This window comes from Lynx rufus, unplaced genomic scaffold, assembly GCF_022079265.1.
Source record: "Lynx rufus isolate CCGP_SWC_20201006 ecotype Redwood Valley unplaced genomic scaffold, mLynRuf1.p SCAF_7, whole genome shotgun sequence".
Lineage (NCBI taxonomy): Eukaryota > Metazoa > Chordata > Mammalia > Carnivora > Felidae > Lynx > Lynx rufus.
The window spans coordinates 16,498,350-16,513,480 of NW_025814889.1; the positions used below are offsets into that span (position 1 = coordinate 16,498,350).

Here is a 15,131-nt window from a genome sequence, read left to right on the forward strand (position 1 = left end):
GCAATGTCAGATGAAAATCTACTTTACTTTTTCCTATAGGCAGTGAATTCTTTACAGTTTTGAAAAGTTACATATGCTTATATTCTTAACTAATAAATTGTTTACAATGCCAGGGGATTTGACTTCGGGAAATAGCTGTCTTTAACATTTGTGAAATGCTACTTTTGGCATCGTTTCCTCTAGCATACGCCTCTGTAGGTACAGAGAGAATTATTATTCAAGTCACTGCAATTGTAAATCATTTATGAAAAAAGCCATTCAGGGTTCAATAGTATTTCATGGAGTGATCATTAACATATAATGTAGTATCCAACCCTAGAAGGACATTTCTTTTTTTTTTTTAATTTTTTTTTAACATTTATTTATTTTTGAGACACAGAGAGACAGAGCATGAACGGGGAGGTTTAGAGAGAGAGAGAGACACAGAATCTGAAACAGGCTCCAGGCTCTGAGCTGTCAGCACAGAGCCCGATGCGGGGCTCGAACTCACGGACCGCGAGATCATGACCTGAGCTGAAGTCGGATGCTTAACCGACCGAGCCACCCAGGCGCCCCTTGAAGGACATTTCTAAGGCACAGTCTGGTAGACGAGTATTTCCTCTTGACACATTATAAGTTACCTGTTAGGTAAATGAGGTAGGACACTATTTTTTAGTTGGTTTCTTCTCTAACTTACCCTAAAGTGATCTAAGCAATCATATGGTACTCAAAATAGTTTTAATAACTGTATTTTTACTATACACAAAACATAATTACTAAACTAAAAGGAAGCCATTGATAAGATGACTAATTATAAAATTGATTTAATATGAGTAAATTTTTCTCGCTTTATTATTATGTTTTAAGTGAAAGCAGTCATATTTGGTGCCACTCATCCCAGAGATTTAAGACTAAAGAAATATAAAGACTTCCCCTTTTGATAATGTCGTCTCCTTGGTATAGTTTACAGTAAACATTTCTAGTTTTTGGTAAGATTTCAACTTTGGAGAACCAAAAGTTGAGTCTTCGCAGGTGACGAGAGTGAGTTCTGGCATGGGCTGTTGTTTGGGAAGGAAGGACACGTATCAGAAATATCTGTCTAGGTCATTATTGTGTATTTGAAGGTGTCCTAACATTTAGAGTTATCTAGAAAGGGTAATATATCTAGAAGGGGTAGTAACTCACAGGTAAGTTTAATTTAAACAGGAATTGAATCCGCTGGAGAAACCACACTGAACCCTAGGTTCCAGTCCTGATCCACTAATCCTCCCCGAGTGTCTTAATCTTTCTGTCTCTACGTTCTTCCTCTGTAAAATGAAGGAATTGGGTTAGATACCTCCCAAGGTACATAAAGTACCAGCATACAAGAGCTGTGCTAACTCAAACTTTGTTTCCAGAACGCTTGATATAAATGAGTGAATCTGCATTAATCTTCACTGATTTTTACATTCCAGAGTTTAATTTCATCCCGCTGTTATTTTCTTATTTAAAGAAATCACACAATAGGGTTTACTTTTCAGTAACTCCAGTATTGAATTCAGTTTGGTTTGTTAAGCCTCAGTCCACCTAATCACAACCTAATCAATGTCCTCAAGTGGGTATTTTCACCTCCCTTTGCAAGTACCTCTCCGCCAGATGCTAAGTCAACTGAGTGCAATGTTCAGGTCACATGACCTCTAAGACAGCCATTTGCACTCTTATGGAAGTGGGTGTAATAAATGTGAGATATGATTATTTGCCACTGAGTCGCTGTAACTTCCATTCACTTGAATTGGTCACACGAATGTGTGCCTATATTAAGCTAATGAAAAATTGGGGAAAATGGTAGCGACTTTCAGAGAGTTCAGCTGGTTACATCAGAACTGGAGAGTGTGGGCTTTGGTGTCATGAGACACTATCATGGTTTGTGAGGATTGAATGAACAAGTACAGCGCTCTAAATAGAGTAAGTGGTAATTCTCACCATTGACAAGAATACCCACCTGAGTTTGGTATTTTATTAAAGACAAAGGACAGTTTTGTGTTTGATGAACTCTTCAACGAACTAAAAGGAATATAGACAGAACAGAGAACTGTGGTTTTTAAAAACGTTCAGGTAGTAACAGATGAGAGTATTTGACCCTGGAGGGCTGAGGTCCTTGTGGCTTGTTTTTTTAATCCCAGATCAGGCCTGGCACAGAGTTTGAAGCAATCATTAAAAAAACATTTTTATAGTAGAAAACTCTGAATTTTATCCAAAATAAACCTTGTGCTCTAAAATGAAGTAAAAACGTTAATGTTTGATGATAGAGAAATGAAAAGCACGTTCATACTGGCGTATAGGCGTATTCAAGGCGGTGGATTGAAGCCTGGTCAGATCTGGGCTAGAAGTTCAGCAGGAATCTTAATAGATCTTACTAAGAATCTTACACTCTCATCTCCATTTCTGTATCTGCCAATGGAGACAGTAGCTGTGCTTACCTCAGGTTGTTAGGAGAATCAAAGGAGAAATGTTAGGCATGGTTTTTTATGACTTCCTTCAAATACATTTTGAGTCAAGTGCTTAATTGTGCATTTGATTTCATTGTCTTTTCCAAATGTCAGTCTGGTTTTTGTTTTTGCTTTTATTCTATAGGATTAACCAGTTCCTTGACTTCCGGCCTCTGGATTGGACTTAACAGCCTGAGTTTCAACAGTGGCTGGCAGTGGAGTGGTGGGAGTCCATTCCGGTATTTGAACTGGTTACCAGGTAGAGTTCAGCTTGCCTGTGGATAAACTCATCTAAATTCAATTTATCTGGATACCATGGAGATCTTCTTCATCTCACATATAGAGCTCAAAGAAAGGAATTGGGAAACTTTACCAAATTTAGACCATTTCTCATGTTGCTTTGAAATCTGCCAACGTGATTTGTGGATACTAAAACCTTACGGTTATACCTGCTTCCCAGGATAGGGATTTGTCTGAGAGGATAATCACACAAATCAATACAGGATTCTGTGAAAGTATATATTTTCTGAGTATCCTTGATTTGCTAGGTATTATATTCAAAATCAAATTTTTGAATTTTACAGTGTTCCAATTGAAAGTGCATATGTATAAAATGTATACTTATGAGATATATATACTATGTAATGCTATATAGTGTATTCAAAGATTTTATATGTATTTATATTTATACACACAAAAAGTATGAAATTAAGCAAATATAAATTATTTGGGGCTGGACAATTTCTCACTGTGAGCCTTGAGATATTTGCAACATATCTGTCATTGTCATAATGATCTTAAGGTCTATATTAACATCATTTTCTCCTGTTGTTAATCTAATAGAGTTGGATTAAAACAATATTTCAGCCACAGATGATGATATTCTATACTAGCACAATAATTTATTAGCACTTTTGTTGGCAATTTTTAGTTTAATTGTTAAACAAACACACACACGTGTGCGCACACACACACACACAAACACACTTGGGTGATGATCAAGACTTTAACAGCATTCTAATTTTTTGGAGGACAGAAAATGCTCAGAACTAACCAACTAATCATTGGTTTAAATTGATTTGCTTTTAACTCTGAAATTCCATTTCCAGTGCATTCCTTCCATGCATAGTTATGGGACTGTCACTAGAGTCATCTCTATTTGCCTGTACAACATGGGAAATCAACATTGTAAGGCAATATCAGATGTCAGTTTTGTGGGTGAGGATTAAAGTCCAATTAAATGGGAGAATGGCAGTTGGGCTCAATCAGATCAATCAATAACGATCATTTTTTTTTCCAGGAAATAGAGTTTACTCTTTGTTGCTTAGTTATTGTATGTTGGGCAAGTCACTTTATTTACCTTAAAGTTTTGGAGTGATGACTGTAATATTTAATTTGCATTGCACTTGCATTCCCAGAGTTCAGTGAGAAAAGAGGGGGTATAACTTCAGTGAAAGTGAGGGATGAAACTGGAATATTAATGAGAAAGGAAAAGAAATTACACCAAATTCCTGAGAAGTAGTAGGCACAAGATCAAATCACCTTCTGAAATAATAGGAGAGTTTCTTCCAACTAAAATTAGAAACCTTGTGGAATATCAGCAATGGTCATTGCATAAAATTTTGATCAAGCAACATAACCATGGTAGCCATTTACAGACAATTAATTGCTGTATTAAAGTCCTTATCACTAACAGTGGTTCACTTTGTGTGCTATTTCACTACTTCTAAAAATTTCTGACAAAAGCTTTACGGAGCAGGTGATGTGATTCTCATCTTGCAGGAAAGGAAAGTGAGGTCCAGGTCCGGGTTATATACATGTCACAGGTCACAAAGCAGAGTCATTAATAAATTGTGGCTCATCACCTTGGCTTCAGGTGTGAGACAGAACTAGTTTTCAGAGTACTGGTTTTAAAATCCTACGTGAACGAGCAAAAACGCACGAGAGATGTGGGTATCATTGTCTGTATCCGTTGCCTTCCCGACGTTGACTTTATCTGGTTCTTTTATCAGTTTTCAGTAAGATAGGGGATGAGGGGTTAGCAGTTAAAACTCTTTGGTAGACTGGGTTGAAAATCTTGAGAAACAATCTTAGTTTCGCGTTTACTTGATTGGCGTTTCCTGTGTCATGTTGCTTCCCAAGCTTTCCTCCTCTTGTCTTTCTCCTCTTCACTGTCGTCCTCTCTGTCTCCTCTCCGTAGTTGGAGAAAGTTTTCCCATGTTCAGAAATTCTCTCGTTTGCTCTTCACAGTTAGCCTTACTTAGCTGTTTGGTAGGTAGGTGTCCACCTTTTTAAAATATGGCTGCTTTAGAGCATCACGTCTCTTGTATTTTGTTCAGTACCTCTCTGTTATACATAACCAAACCCAGTGTGAAGGCTGTTCAGGATTATAAGCCCTAGCTTTTCTTGTTGAAATTCTGGGGGGAAAAAGTTATTTCAGAGAAGTCATTGAAATGGTCCAACAACAAGTAAAGAAATAGACACGCAACATGTCTTTTGCTCTGCAGTCAGTCAGTAAAAGCTTTCTTGGTGAATTTGCAGCAGATGACAGAATGGAGATCCATTAAATCCCAAGGATGAAGACGTGAGGTTTTGGGGGGCTATTTACTTGTATTACCTATGATAATCCCACTGTGATTTTTCCTTTTCCCCAAAGGAAGTCCATCAACAGAACCTGGAAAAAGCTGTGTGTCATTAAATCCTGGGAAAAATGCTAAATGGGAAAATCTGGAATGTGTTCAGAAGCTAGGCTATATTTGCAAAAAAGGCAACACAACTTTGAATTCTTTTGTGATTCCCTCTGGTGAGTGATCCATTTGATCTGAAGTATATAAAATATTATCACTGAAAGAAGAAAATCATAGCTTACATAACTGCGTGAAATGAGAGGTTTTGTTGATAACTTATGGAGTAAATATAATGATGTTCCTACAGAATTTCTTTTTGTTGGTTACTGGTGATGGGCAGTAACATTTCCAGGGTGTGCTGTGGTGTTCGGGTATGCACAAAGCCTTTGAAAGAACAGAAATCAGAATTCTGTCCTCACAGCAGCCCTGTGAGGTAGGCCTGATTATTCACACATTCTAGATGAGGAAAAGGATATTAAGAGGATATATAAAACTTGCACATGTGACAAAACTGGAATCCAAGCGAGGAAATAAATATCTGAAAGGGATGTTTTTATTATATTCTCACTGTTTAAGGCACCGTATAGGCTCTAATGCTGTAAGTTTAGCATCTCAGATGGAAGTCTTCACAGAAATGGGATAAAACATCCCAAAAGTACTAACTTACTTTTACATTTAGGATAGACTCTGGGAAAAGAATCCAATTATGCTCTCTCTTATACTTGTATAGAAGAATTAAATTACTAAGGCATTTTTGCCTTGACGAAAAGCAAACAATCTACACTTTTTTCACTATAAGCTGTTTTTGGAGAGACACTTAATGCTCTAAAGGGCTGTATGGCTGGATGTATGGCTGGATGGATTCTGCTGGAGAAACTGGACAGTGTGGCGTTCTTGACTTTTCTCCTGGACTTTTAAAGTCAATTTCATTGCCTGGCTGTAAAGTCAAAAGGCACAAAGTGATAGAAAATAATAGTATTTTCCTTCCACCTCTTACCTCTAACACCCATTTCTCCTCCCTGGTAAAGAACTGTTCCTGGGTGTTTATCCTCACCTGGTTACTCAATAAATATATAAAAAAATATGCTGATAATTATTTTTTTCTGTTTTATGCAAAAGGAAGCGTCCTGTACGTATATTCTCGACTTTTTTCCACTTAAAAATTTTGGACATCTTTCCATATGATACATAAATAGCCTCTTTGTTTCTATGGCTGCACCATAGCCATTGCAGAGAGAGACCATGTAGACTTTTTCACCAGTCACCTATTAATGGACCTTCAATTTACTTCCAACTTTTTATTATTACAAACAATCTTAGACTGACTGACTTTTTACACGTGCCATTTCACGCATGTGATCATTCCTCACAGTGGAGTTGCTGGATCAGAGAGTGGGTGTGTTTGCAATTTTAATAGATAGAGATATGGTCGAGATCTCCAGATAAGGGTCATGGTTCTTGGGTTTGATATTTACAGAGGCACCATTTTGACTGCAGGCATTGTCCAGGAGACCTCAGTCGCCTTTGTACTTCATATCGTCTCTTCCTCCCATAGGAGAAATAGTATGATTCTTTCTTCTTGGAAAAGCTCATACAGTTCTTCAGAAGATTTGGAATTGCCACTTTGGGGAAGAGGAGAATAGTTGTTTTATGCTTCCCTGGTACAGGAAGCAGAATTCTGGAATTTAGCCTTGTTCTTAACTCCCCAGTTGTAGGTTCCTCATCTGTAAGGGGAAATATTAATACCTGTTCTTTCTGTGAAAATTCATTCATACTGTCAAGACTTCAGTAAGTTATTCTTATCTCTCTACAATACCTGCCTTGTTTCACCTGCTAACGTTCACTTTGACATTGGTTTTTTAATTTCTCTGTATTTCCTGGGTTAAGCGTTCTGTCTTATCTATAAATTCAAATAAACCAGAGCTTGGAAAAGCATATGAGAGTGAAAATGACACAGTACCCATGATTGGTGACCCTCTTGGGCAAGAGTTCTACCTTGTACCTTGTTGGTCCTTCCAATGCTACCCTGTTTGTTCACAAATCCTGGGTCTCTAAACCTGAACTGCCCCGTTCGGTAGCCACTTAACCACAAGTGGCCGTTGAGAGCATGAAGCCTGGCTAGTTTGAATTGAGATGTGCCCTAAGTGTAAAATACATACTGCATTTCCAAGACTTAGCATGCGAAAACATAAAATATCTCATTATTTATTTTTTATCGATTACACGTTGAAATGAAAATATTTTGCGTTAAATAAAATATATTATTAACATTAAATTTACCCATTTCTATTTACTTTTATTTAACGTGGCTACTAGCAAATCTAAAACTATGTATGTGGCTCTCATTTGTGGCTTACATTATATCTCTGTTGGACGGTGTTGCTCTACAGGAACGGGTGATCTTTTGTGGCTGTCCCATGGAACTCCTTTTCATTGGTTATCTTCATGTTTTAAGATGTTTTTTAAGGTTATCCGTTCAGTTTTTGAGGTCCTCAGCATTTGCTGCATTTTCAGCTTCCTAGGTAGCAAAATCAAAATATCCCACCAGAGGGCTCCAGAGTTATACTAAGTTTTTTTCTTTCTTTCCTTCCTTCTTTCTTTTTCTTTTTCTTTCTTTCTTTCTTTCTTTCTTTCTTTCTTTCTCTCTCTCTTTCTTTCTTTCTTTCTTTCTTTCTCTTTCTCTTCCTTTCTTCCTTTCCTTTCCTTTCCCTTCCTTTCCTTTTCTTTTCTTTCTTTTTTTTTGTAACGTGACAGTGTGCAATATCTCAATTGTATTGAGGGGCTAGAATTTTTAAGTATGTGCATTTTTTACTGTTACAGTGATGCAGTCATCGTGGGTGACCGTTTACTTAAATGACTACTGTAAACTGCATCTTGGACTCAAACAAAGATGTGGCAGACAGTCCCAGTCTTAAGGAAAAATGGCTTTAAGGGATTCATGAAATGAATAACAAACATTCACTGTATTGAACATTTACTAAGGCAGCACATCTGAGAACATGTACTACCAAACACATATACTAATTAACGTTCATTTGGTAATACGGTCCCTCTGTAAGCAAGGTGCATTGCTAAACTGCAGTTTGAAATCGTTTCTGTAAATGGTAATGCGAAGCTGCCGTGTAGCACATATATCTTCCGTTCTTTTTCTTGACCAACATTCATCACCCCTGCCATATGGCAGGCCCATGCCGGTTCTAGGGCATACAAGGATGAATAATATGAGTCTCTGCCCCCACACATCTTTCCCTTCACTTTCCCCAGCTCATGACTATTACAGTACATTTTTTTGCAATGCGAAATCAAGATTTATGAAATTTGGCCGTAACTGTTAGTAGTAATAATTAGGATGTTGGCCACTATGACCTATTGACTTAAATAATAATTGTGTGGTATTTGCAGTTTATAGGAACGTTATCTCAGATGCTCTGTAGTTCAGAAGAACACAGTGAGGATGGGTAGTTTAATATTAGTATGGTTAATATGGTTATATTATATATGGTTACTTTGGTTCATGTGATGTGACTTGCCCAAGGTCACACAACTTGTGGCAAACTCAGGTGTTGCCTGAAAGACTTCTGAATCTAATTCCCTGTGACCACCACAGGATCACATGCCATCTTGTGGGAGCAAGCCAGAGGCAATGGGCTGGGGCAGAGGCACAGGTGGCCAGCTCACGCTGCTGTGGTTGGTCTCTGTGCCTCATTGTTGGCCCTTCTGCCCCCACCCATTCTATTCCCCATTTTAACCCAGTTTTTGTGCTTGTTTTCTGAGTATTGCCCTTCTTCTGAGGAATGATTGGCTCCCTAGTGTCCACAAAATTAAAGTAAATTGAAATCTTTTAAGGAACGTATTGTATGTCAAATCTTTTGTGCCTCCAACATTTACATAACATGCTTAGTACAGGTTTGCTGACGATAAAATGAGACGATCTGTTGCATCTTAGTGTGGCTTTGTAGGTATAATTTTTTTTTAAAAGGTTTCACATGTAGCTTTATTTTATTTTATTATTATTTTTTAAATGTTTATTTTTGAGAGAGAGTGAGACAGTGTGAGTAGGGGAGAGTCAGAGAGAGGAGGAGACAGAGAATCTGAAGCAGGCTCTGAGCTGTCAGCGCAAAGCCTGGTGTGGGGCTCGATCCCGCGAATCATGAGATCCTTGTGCCGAGGTCATACAATTAACCGACTGAGCCACTCAGGTACCTGTAGTTTCATTTTAAAATGAAAGATGGATTCGTATAGTTTTTAGTTGAAAAGCAAACCCAACCTGGTTTATCTTTTGTGAATATGTATGCCAAAGATGAAAAACAAATATTACCTTTAGTTGCTTATAACTATGAACTGTTTTTTTATATAGAATGATGGAAAATTTTGTTATAACAAGAACAACCTTCCCTCTTACATGTTTTCCAAACTCTTTTTTCTCTAGAAAGTGATGTGCCCACTAACTGTCCAAGCCAGTGGTGGCCATATGCAGGCCACTGTTACAAGATTTACAGAGAGGAGAAGAAAATCCAAAGAGATGCCTTGACTGCATGTAGGAAGGAAGGTGGTGATCTAGCCAGTATCCACAGCATCGAGGAATTTGACTTTATCTTCTCCCAGCTGGGATATGGTGAGAACCTTTAAATCTGTAATATGTTTTGCTCCTCCCGCTCTCCTCCCATCACTAGAAAATTTAATCATAAATGTTAAACTTGGTGATTTAAAATTAATAGTTAGATTATTTTATACAATAAATATTAATCATGCATGAAAGTAAAACATTGTTTAGAAATTTAAAGAGTTTGTATCACAAAGAGAGAATTTGACTTATTTTTCTTTTGATATGTAACCAATTAATAGGTAGTTTAAAAAATACTGTTTTTCCCTGTATAATCCAGATTCAGAGCAGCCTACCTTAAATTTGTCAATAATATTTCATTTATTGGAAGTATTTGTGTATATGTATTTTCTTTCTTTTTTAAAAGATCCTTATCTCTCTTTTTTAGATGTTTATTTTGGGGAGAGAGAGAGAGAGAGACAGAGACAGAGCATGAGTGGTGGGGGGGGGGCAGAGAGAGAGGAGACACAGAATCGGAAGCAGGCTCCAAGCTCTGAGCTGTTGGCACAGAGCGTGACATGGGGCTTGAACTCAGGAACGGTGAGATCGTGACCTGAGCCGAAATTGGATGCTTTAACCGACTGAGCCACCCAGGCGCCCCTGTATTTTCTTTCTTTGTGCCCATGTTTTCTCTCAGCAGAAACATCTCTAAATCTCATAGTCTGGATTTTCCTTTCTTTTTTAAGTCTGTGTATTTATTTTGAGGGAAAGAGAGAGCAAGCAGGGGAGAGGCAGAGGGAGAGAGGGGAGAAAGAAAGAATTCCAAGCAGGCTCTGCACCACCAGTGCGGAGCCCGATGCAGGGCTGGAACCCACCAACTGTGAGATCATGAACTGAGTTGAAATCAACAGTCGAACTCTCAACCCACTGAGCCACCCAGGTGCCTTTATTTTCTTTGTTAACCTAGCTAGTGCTGTCACAGTGTTGAGCAGCAAAAAAACAAAACAAAACAACCAGGATATTTTATTGGGGTGGTTGGGTGTTGGCCTAAATCTTTTAAAGAAATTTATGCCTCCATTGTTAGGGATGTAATTTAAAGATTATATAGAACATGTACTAAACAAAATATTGCAAAGCTTTCAAAAACTGGTTCTGTCAACAAACCAACAAACAAAACACTGGGGAGAAGGAGCTGGGGACACTCACTGTGAAGGGGAGGTGGGTGGGGAGGAACCTCACGGTAACGGGCGTTCGGCGATACCTGCTGATTAAATGTTTGTCATTTTCTGCTTCTACCCGTGGGACTTCTAAATAGCTGCAGCTGTCCATTTCCAGCCAGCAAAACAAGAGGAAATGGCTGGTGACGATGGTGAGGGCTGCTTCCTGACTCGTAGAGCCTGAACGTTGATAGGAGTCCGTGGCGAGGGGAAAAGACCAAACAGTTGACAAATAGACAGGAATTGGTAAAGTCGTCCCAGAGAGAGACTGCAAAGACCCCAAAGCACTAGGACTCCTACACCGGTGCCAGATGGGATTCTTTCCCCTGCGCCTATGTTCCTGCGCTCACTAGGCCCTGATGGTAGCCTACTGCCGCCTGGGCGCCATTTCTCGATTTTATATTTACTCATTCTGGAGAAATCAGACTAGATGGTAATAATGGGATCAAGACTGATAGGTCTGAATAATATCACGACCTACAAGTCACGATACGTATAGCAGGTGATAAAGTGTTACAAATGAATCCGTAGGCCCAAAGAGCAAATTTTGCTCTACTTTCTATAACATGATGCAGTAATAGCAGAAGCTGATATGTTTATTGCTATAGTTATGTAGCGAAGCTGGTGGCAAAGGTTGCTTCTATTTATTTACTTATTTATTAGTTTCTTATTGAAGTATAATTGACATACTTTTTATCAGTTTCAGGTGTACAACCTTGATTGCACATGTGTGTTCATTGCATCATGATCACTGCACTAAACCTGGTTACCTGCATTGACTCTGGTCACCGTGCTGTGCATTACACTTCCTGATTTTTGAATTTCATAACTGGAAGTTTGAACCTCTTAGTGCCCTCACCCATCTCCCCCCAACCCCCTGCCTTTACTTCTGGCAACCACAAATCTATTCTCTGTATCTGAGCTTTGTTTTGTCCGTACATTTGTTTTGCTTTTTATTTTAAAAAACAAGGCTTTTTAAAATGCTTATTTACTTTGGAGAGAAAGAGTGACAGAGCGCAAGAGGGGGAAGGGGCAGAGAGAAGGAGACACAGAATCGGAAGCAGGTTCCAGGCTCTGAGCTGCCAGCACAGAGCACAATGTGGGGCTGGAACTCACTAGCCGTGAGATCATGACCCGAGCCAAAGTCCGATGCTCAACCAACTGAGCCGCCCAGGCGCCCCTCATTTGTTTTGCTTCTTAAATTTACATATAGGTGAGAGCAAATGGTATTTGTCTGTGTCTGATTTATTTCACTTAGCATAATGCCCTCAAGGTCCATCCGTGTTGTCTGTTGTCGTAAATGGGAAGATTTTATTCTTTTTTTGAAACAAATTTTTGAATGTTTATTTTATTTACTTTTGAGAGAGAGGAGGAGGGTGCAGAGAGAGATGGAGAATAAGAATTTCAAGTAGGCTCTGCCCTGTCAACGCAGAACCCGAAGGAGCGCTCGATCTCATGAACTGTGAGATCATGACCTGAGCCGAAATCAAGAGTCAGATGTTTAACTGACTGAGCCACCCAGGTGCCCCTAGAAAGTTTTTATTCTTTTTTTATGGCTTTAATAGTATTCCAGTGTGTGTGTATGTGTGTGTGTGTGTGTGTATACATGCAATGGAACATATATATATATACATACCATATCTTCTTTATTCATCCATTGATAGATACCTAGGCATTTCTATATCGTGGCTATTGTAGATAGTGCTGCAATGAACATGGGGGTGCATATATTTTTTTGAGTTAGTGTTTGTGATTTTTTTTTGAAAAATACCCAGAAGTGAAACTGCTGTATCATCTGGTAGTCCTACTTTTAATTTGTTGAAGAACCTCCATACTGTTTTCCACAGTGGCTGCAACAATTTACTTTCCCACTAAGAATGCATGAGGGTTCCCTTCTCTCCACATCCTCGCAGACACTCGTTATTCTTGTCCTTGTGAGAACAGTCATTGTGATAGGTGTCGGGTAATATCTCATATGGCTTTAATTTGCATTTCCCTGATGGTTGGTGATTTTGAGCATCTTTTATTACGTGTCTGTTGGCCATCTATATGTATTTTTTGGAAAAATTTCTATTCAGATCCTCTGCCTATTTTAAAATCAGATTGTTTTTTGTTATTGAACTATATGAATTCTTTATATAGTTTATATGTAAACCATTAATGAATATGTGATTTTCAAATGTCTTTTTCCATTCAGTATAGTTGCTTTTTCATTTTGTTGATAATTTCCTTTGCTGTGTAGAAGCTTTTTAGTTTGATGTCCCATTTGTTTATTTTTGCTTTTGTTGCCATTGCCTTTGGAGTCAGAGCCAAAAAAGTATTACAAAGAGCATTGTCAAAGAGCTTACTGCTAACATTTTCTTCAAGGAGTTTTATGGTTTCCAGACTTATATGTAAGTCTTTATTTTGAATTAATTTTTGTGTATGGTATAAGGTAGTGGCCCTGTTTCATTCTTTTGTAAGTGGCTTCCAGTTTTCCTAACAACATTTACTGAAGAGACTGTCCTTTCTCCAATCCATGAGCATGGACTATCTTTTTATTTGTGTCTTCTTCAATTTCTCTCATTTGTGTCTTAGAATTTTCTTTTACCTTCTTGGTTAAATTATTCCTTGGTATTTTATTCTTTTTGATGCAATTAAAAATGCGATTGTTTTCTTAATTTCTCTTTCTTATAGTTCATTGTTAGTGTATGAAAAGGCAACAGATTTTTTATTAAATTTATTTGTATCCTGCAACTTTATTCAATTTATTCGTTTTGACATTTTTTTTTCTTTTGGTGGAGTCTTTGGGGTTGTCTGTAAAATCATGTCATCACAAATCCTGATAGTTTTACTTATTCCTTTCTAATTTAGATGCCCTTTATTTTTTATTCTTACCTAATTGCTTTGGCTAGGACTTCCAATAGTATGTTGAATAAAAGTGGCAAAAGTGCCATCCTTGTCTTTTTCCTGTTCTTAAGGGAAAAACTTTCAGCTTTTCACATTCAGTATGTTAGCTGTGGGCTCACAATATATGCCTTTATTATGTTACTGTACATTCTGTCTATTCCCAATTGGCTGAGAGATTTTATCATAAATGGATGTTGAATTTTGTCAACTGCTTTTTCTGCCTCCTTTGAGATGATGATATGATTTGTATTTTCATTTTGTTAGTGTAGTGCATTGCATTAATTGATTCTCAGATATTGAACCATCCCTGCATCCCTGGAATAAATCCCAAAGGTCATGATCCTTTTAATGCATTGTTGAATTCTGTTTGCTACATTTTATTGAGGATTTTTTCATCTATGTTCATGAGGGATATTGGCCTATAATTTTGTGTGTGTGTGTGTGTGTGTGTGTGTGTGTGTGTGTGTGTTATCTTTGTCTGCTTTTGGTATTGAGGCAATATTACACTCATAAAATGACTTTTGGAGCTTTCCTTCCTGTCCAATTTTTTGGAAAAGTTGAGAAAAGTAGGTTTTAAGTTTTCTTTGAATGTTTGGTAGAATTCATTGGTGAAGTCATCTGACCCTAAACTTTTTTTGGGGGGGAAGTTGATTACTGATTACTTCTCCTTACTATTAATTGGTCTGTTCAGATTTTGTATTTCTTTAAGATCCAGTCTTAGAAGATTGTATATATCTCGGAGTTTATCAAGTTCTTCTAGTTTGTCCAATTTGTGGGAATATAATTGCACATAGTAGTATCTTATGATACTTTGTATTTCTTTGGTATCAGTTGTAATTTCTTCTCTTTCATTGCCATTTTTATTTATTTGCACCTTCTCTCCTTTTATATGATTGAGTCTAGCTAAAGGTTTGTCAGTTTTGTTGATCTTTTCAAAGAACCAGCTATTAGTTTCATTGATCTTTTTTGTTATCTTTTTAGTCTCTCTTTCATTTATTTTTGTTTTGATCTTTTTTATTTCATTCCTTCTACTAACTTTGGGTTTTATTTGTTCTTTTTCTAGTTCCGTTAGGTATAAAGTTAGATGTTTAGTTTTCTTTTTGTAGTTGATCTCTGGTTTCATACCATCTTCGTATATTTATTGACACTTATTTTGTGGTCTAGCATGTGGTCTGTCTTGGAGAGTGTTCCTTGTGTACTTGAAGAGAATGCATATTCTGCTGTTTTTGGATGGAATGTTGTGGGTGTGTAAATTATTTATCTCCATTTCTTTAAGTTTTTTTCTTGGGTTTTATCTTGTTTCTTTTTTCTTTTTTTAATTATTTGGAATATATTCTTCTGGTTTAAAAATTTTTTTTAATTTATTTATTTTTGAGAGACAAAGTGAGACAGAGCATAAGTGGGGGAC

At 37.5% G+C, this 15,131-nt stretch overlaps 1 protein-coding gene across 1 annotated transcript in view; it reads left to right on the plus strand.

The window, feature by feature from the left end:
• Nucleotides 1-15,131, plus strand: part of MRC1 (mannose receptor C-type 1) — a 91,747-nt gene that overhangs the window by 20,075 nt on the left and 56,541 nt on the right. The window contains exons 6-8 of the mRNA XM_047066300.1: nt 2,593-2,706; nt 5,104-5,250; nt 9,504-9,689. Of these exons, the coding sequence (XP_046922256.1) occupies nt 2,593-2,706; nt 5,104-5,250; nt 9,504-9,689 (447 nt within the window). The remainder of the gene's footprint in view (nt 1-2,592; nt 2,707-5,103; nt 5,251-9,503; nt 9,690-15,131) is intronic.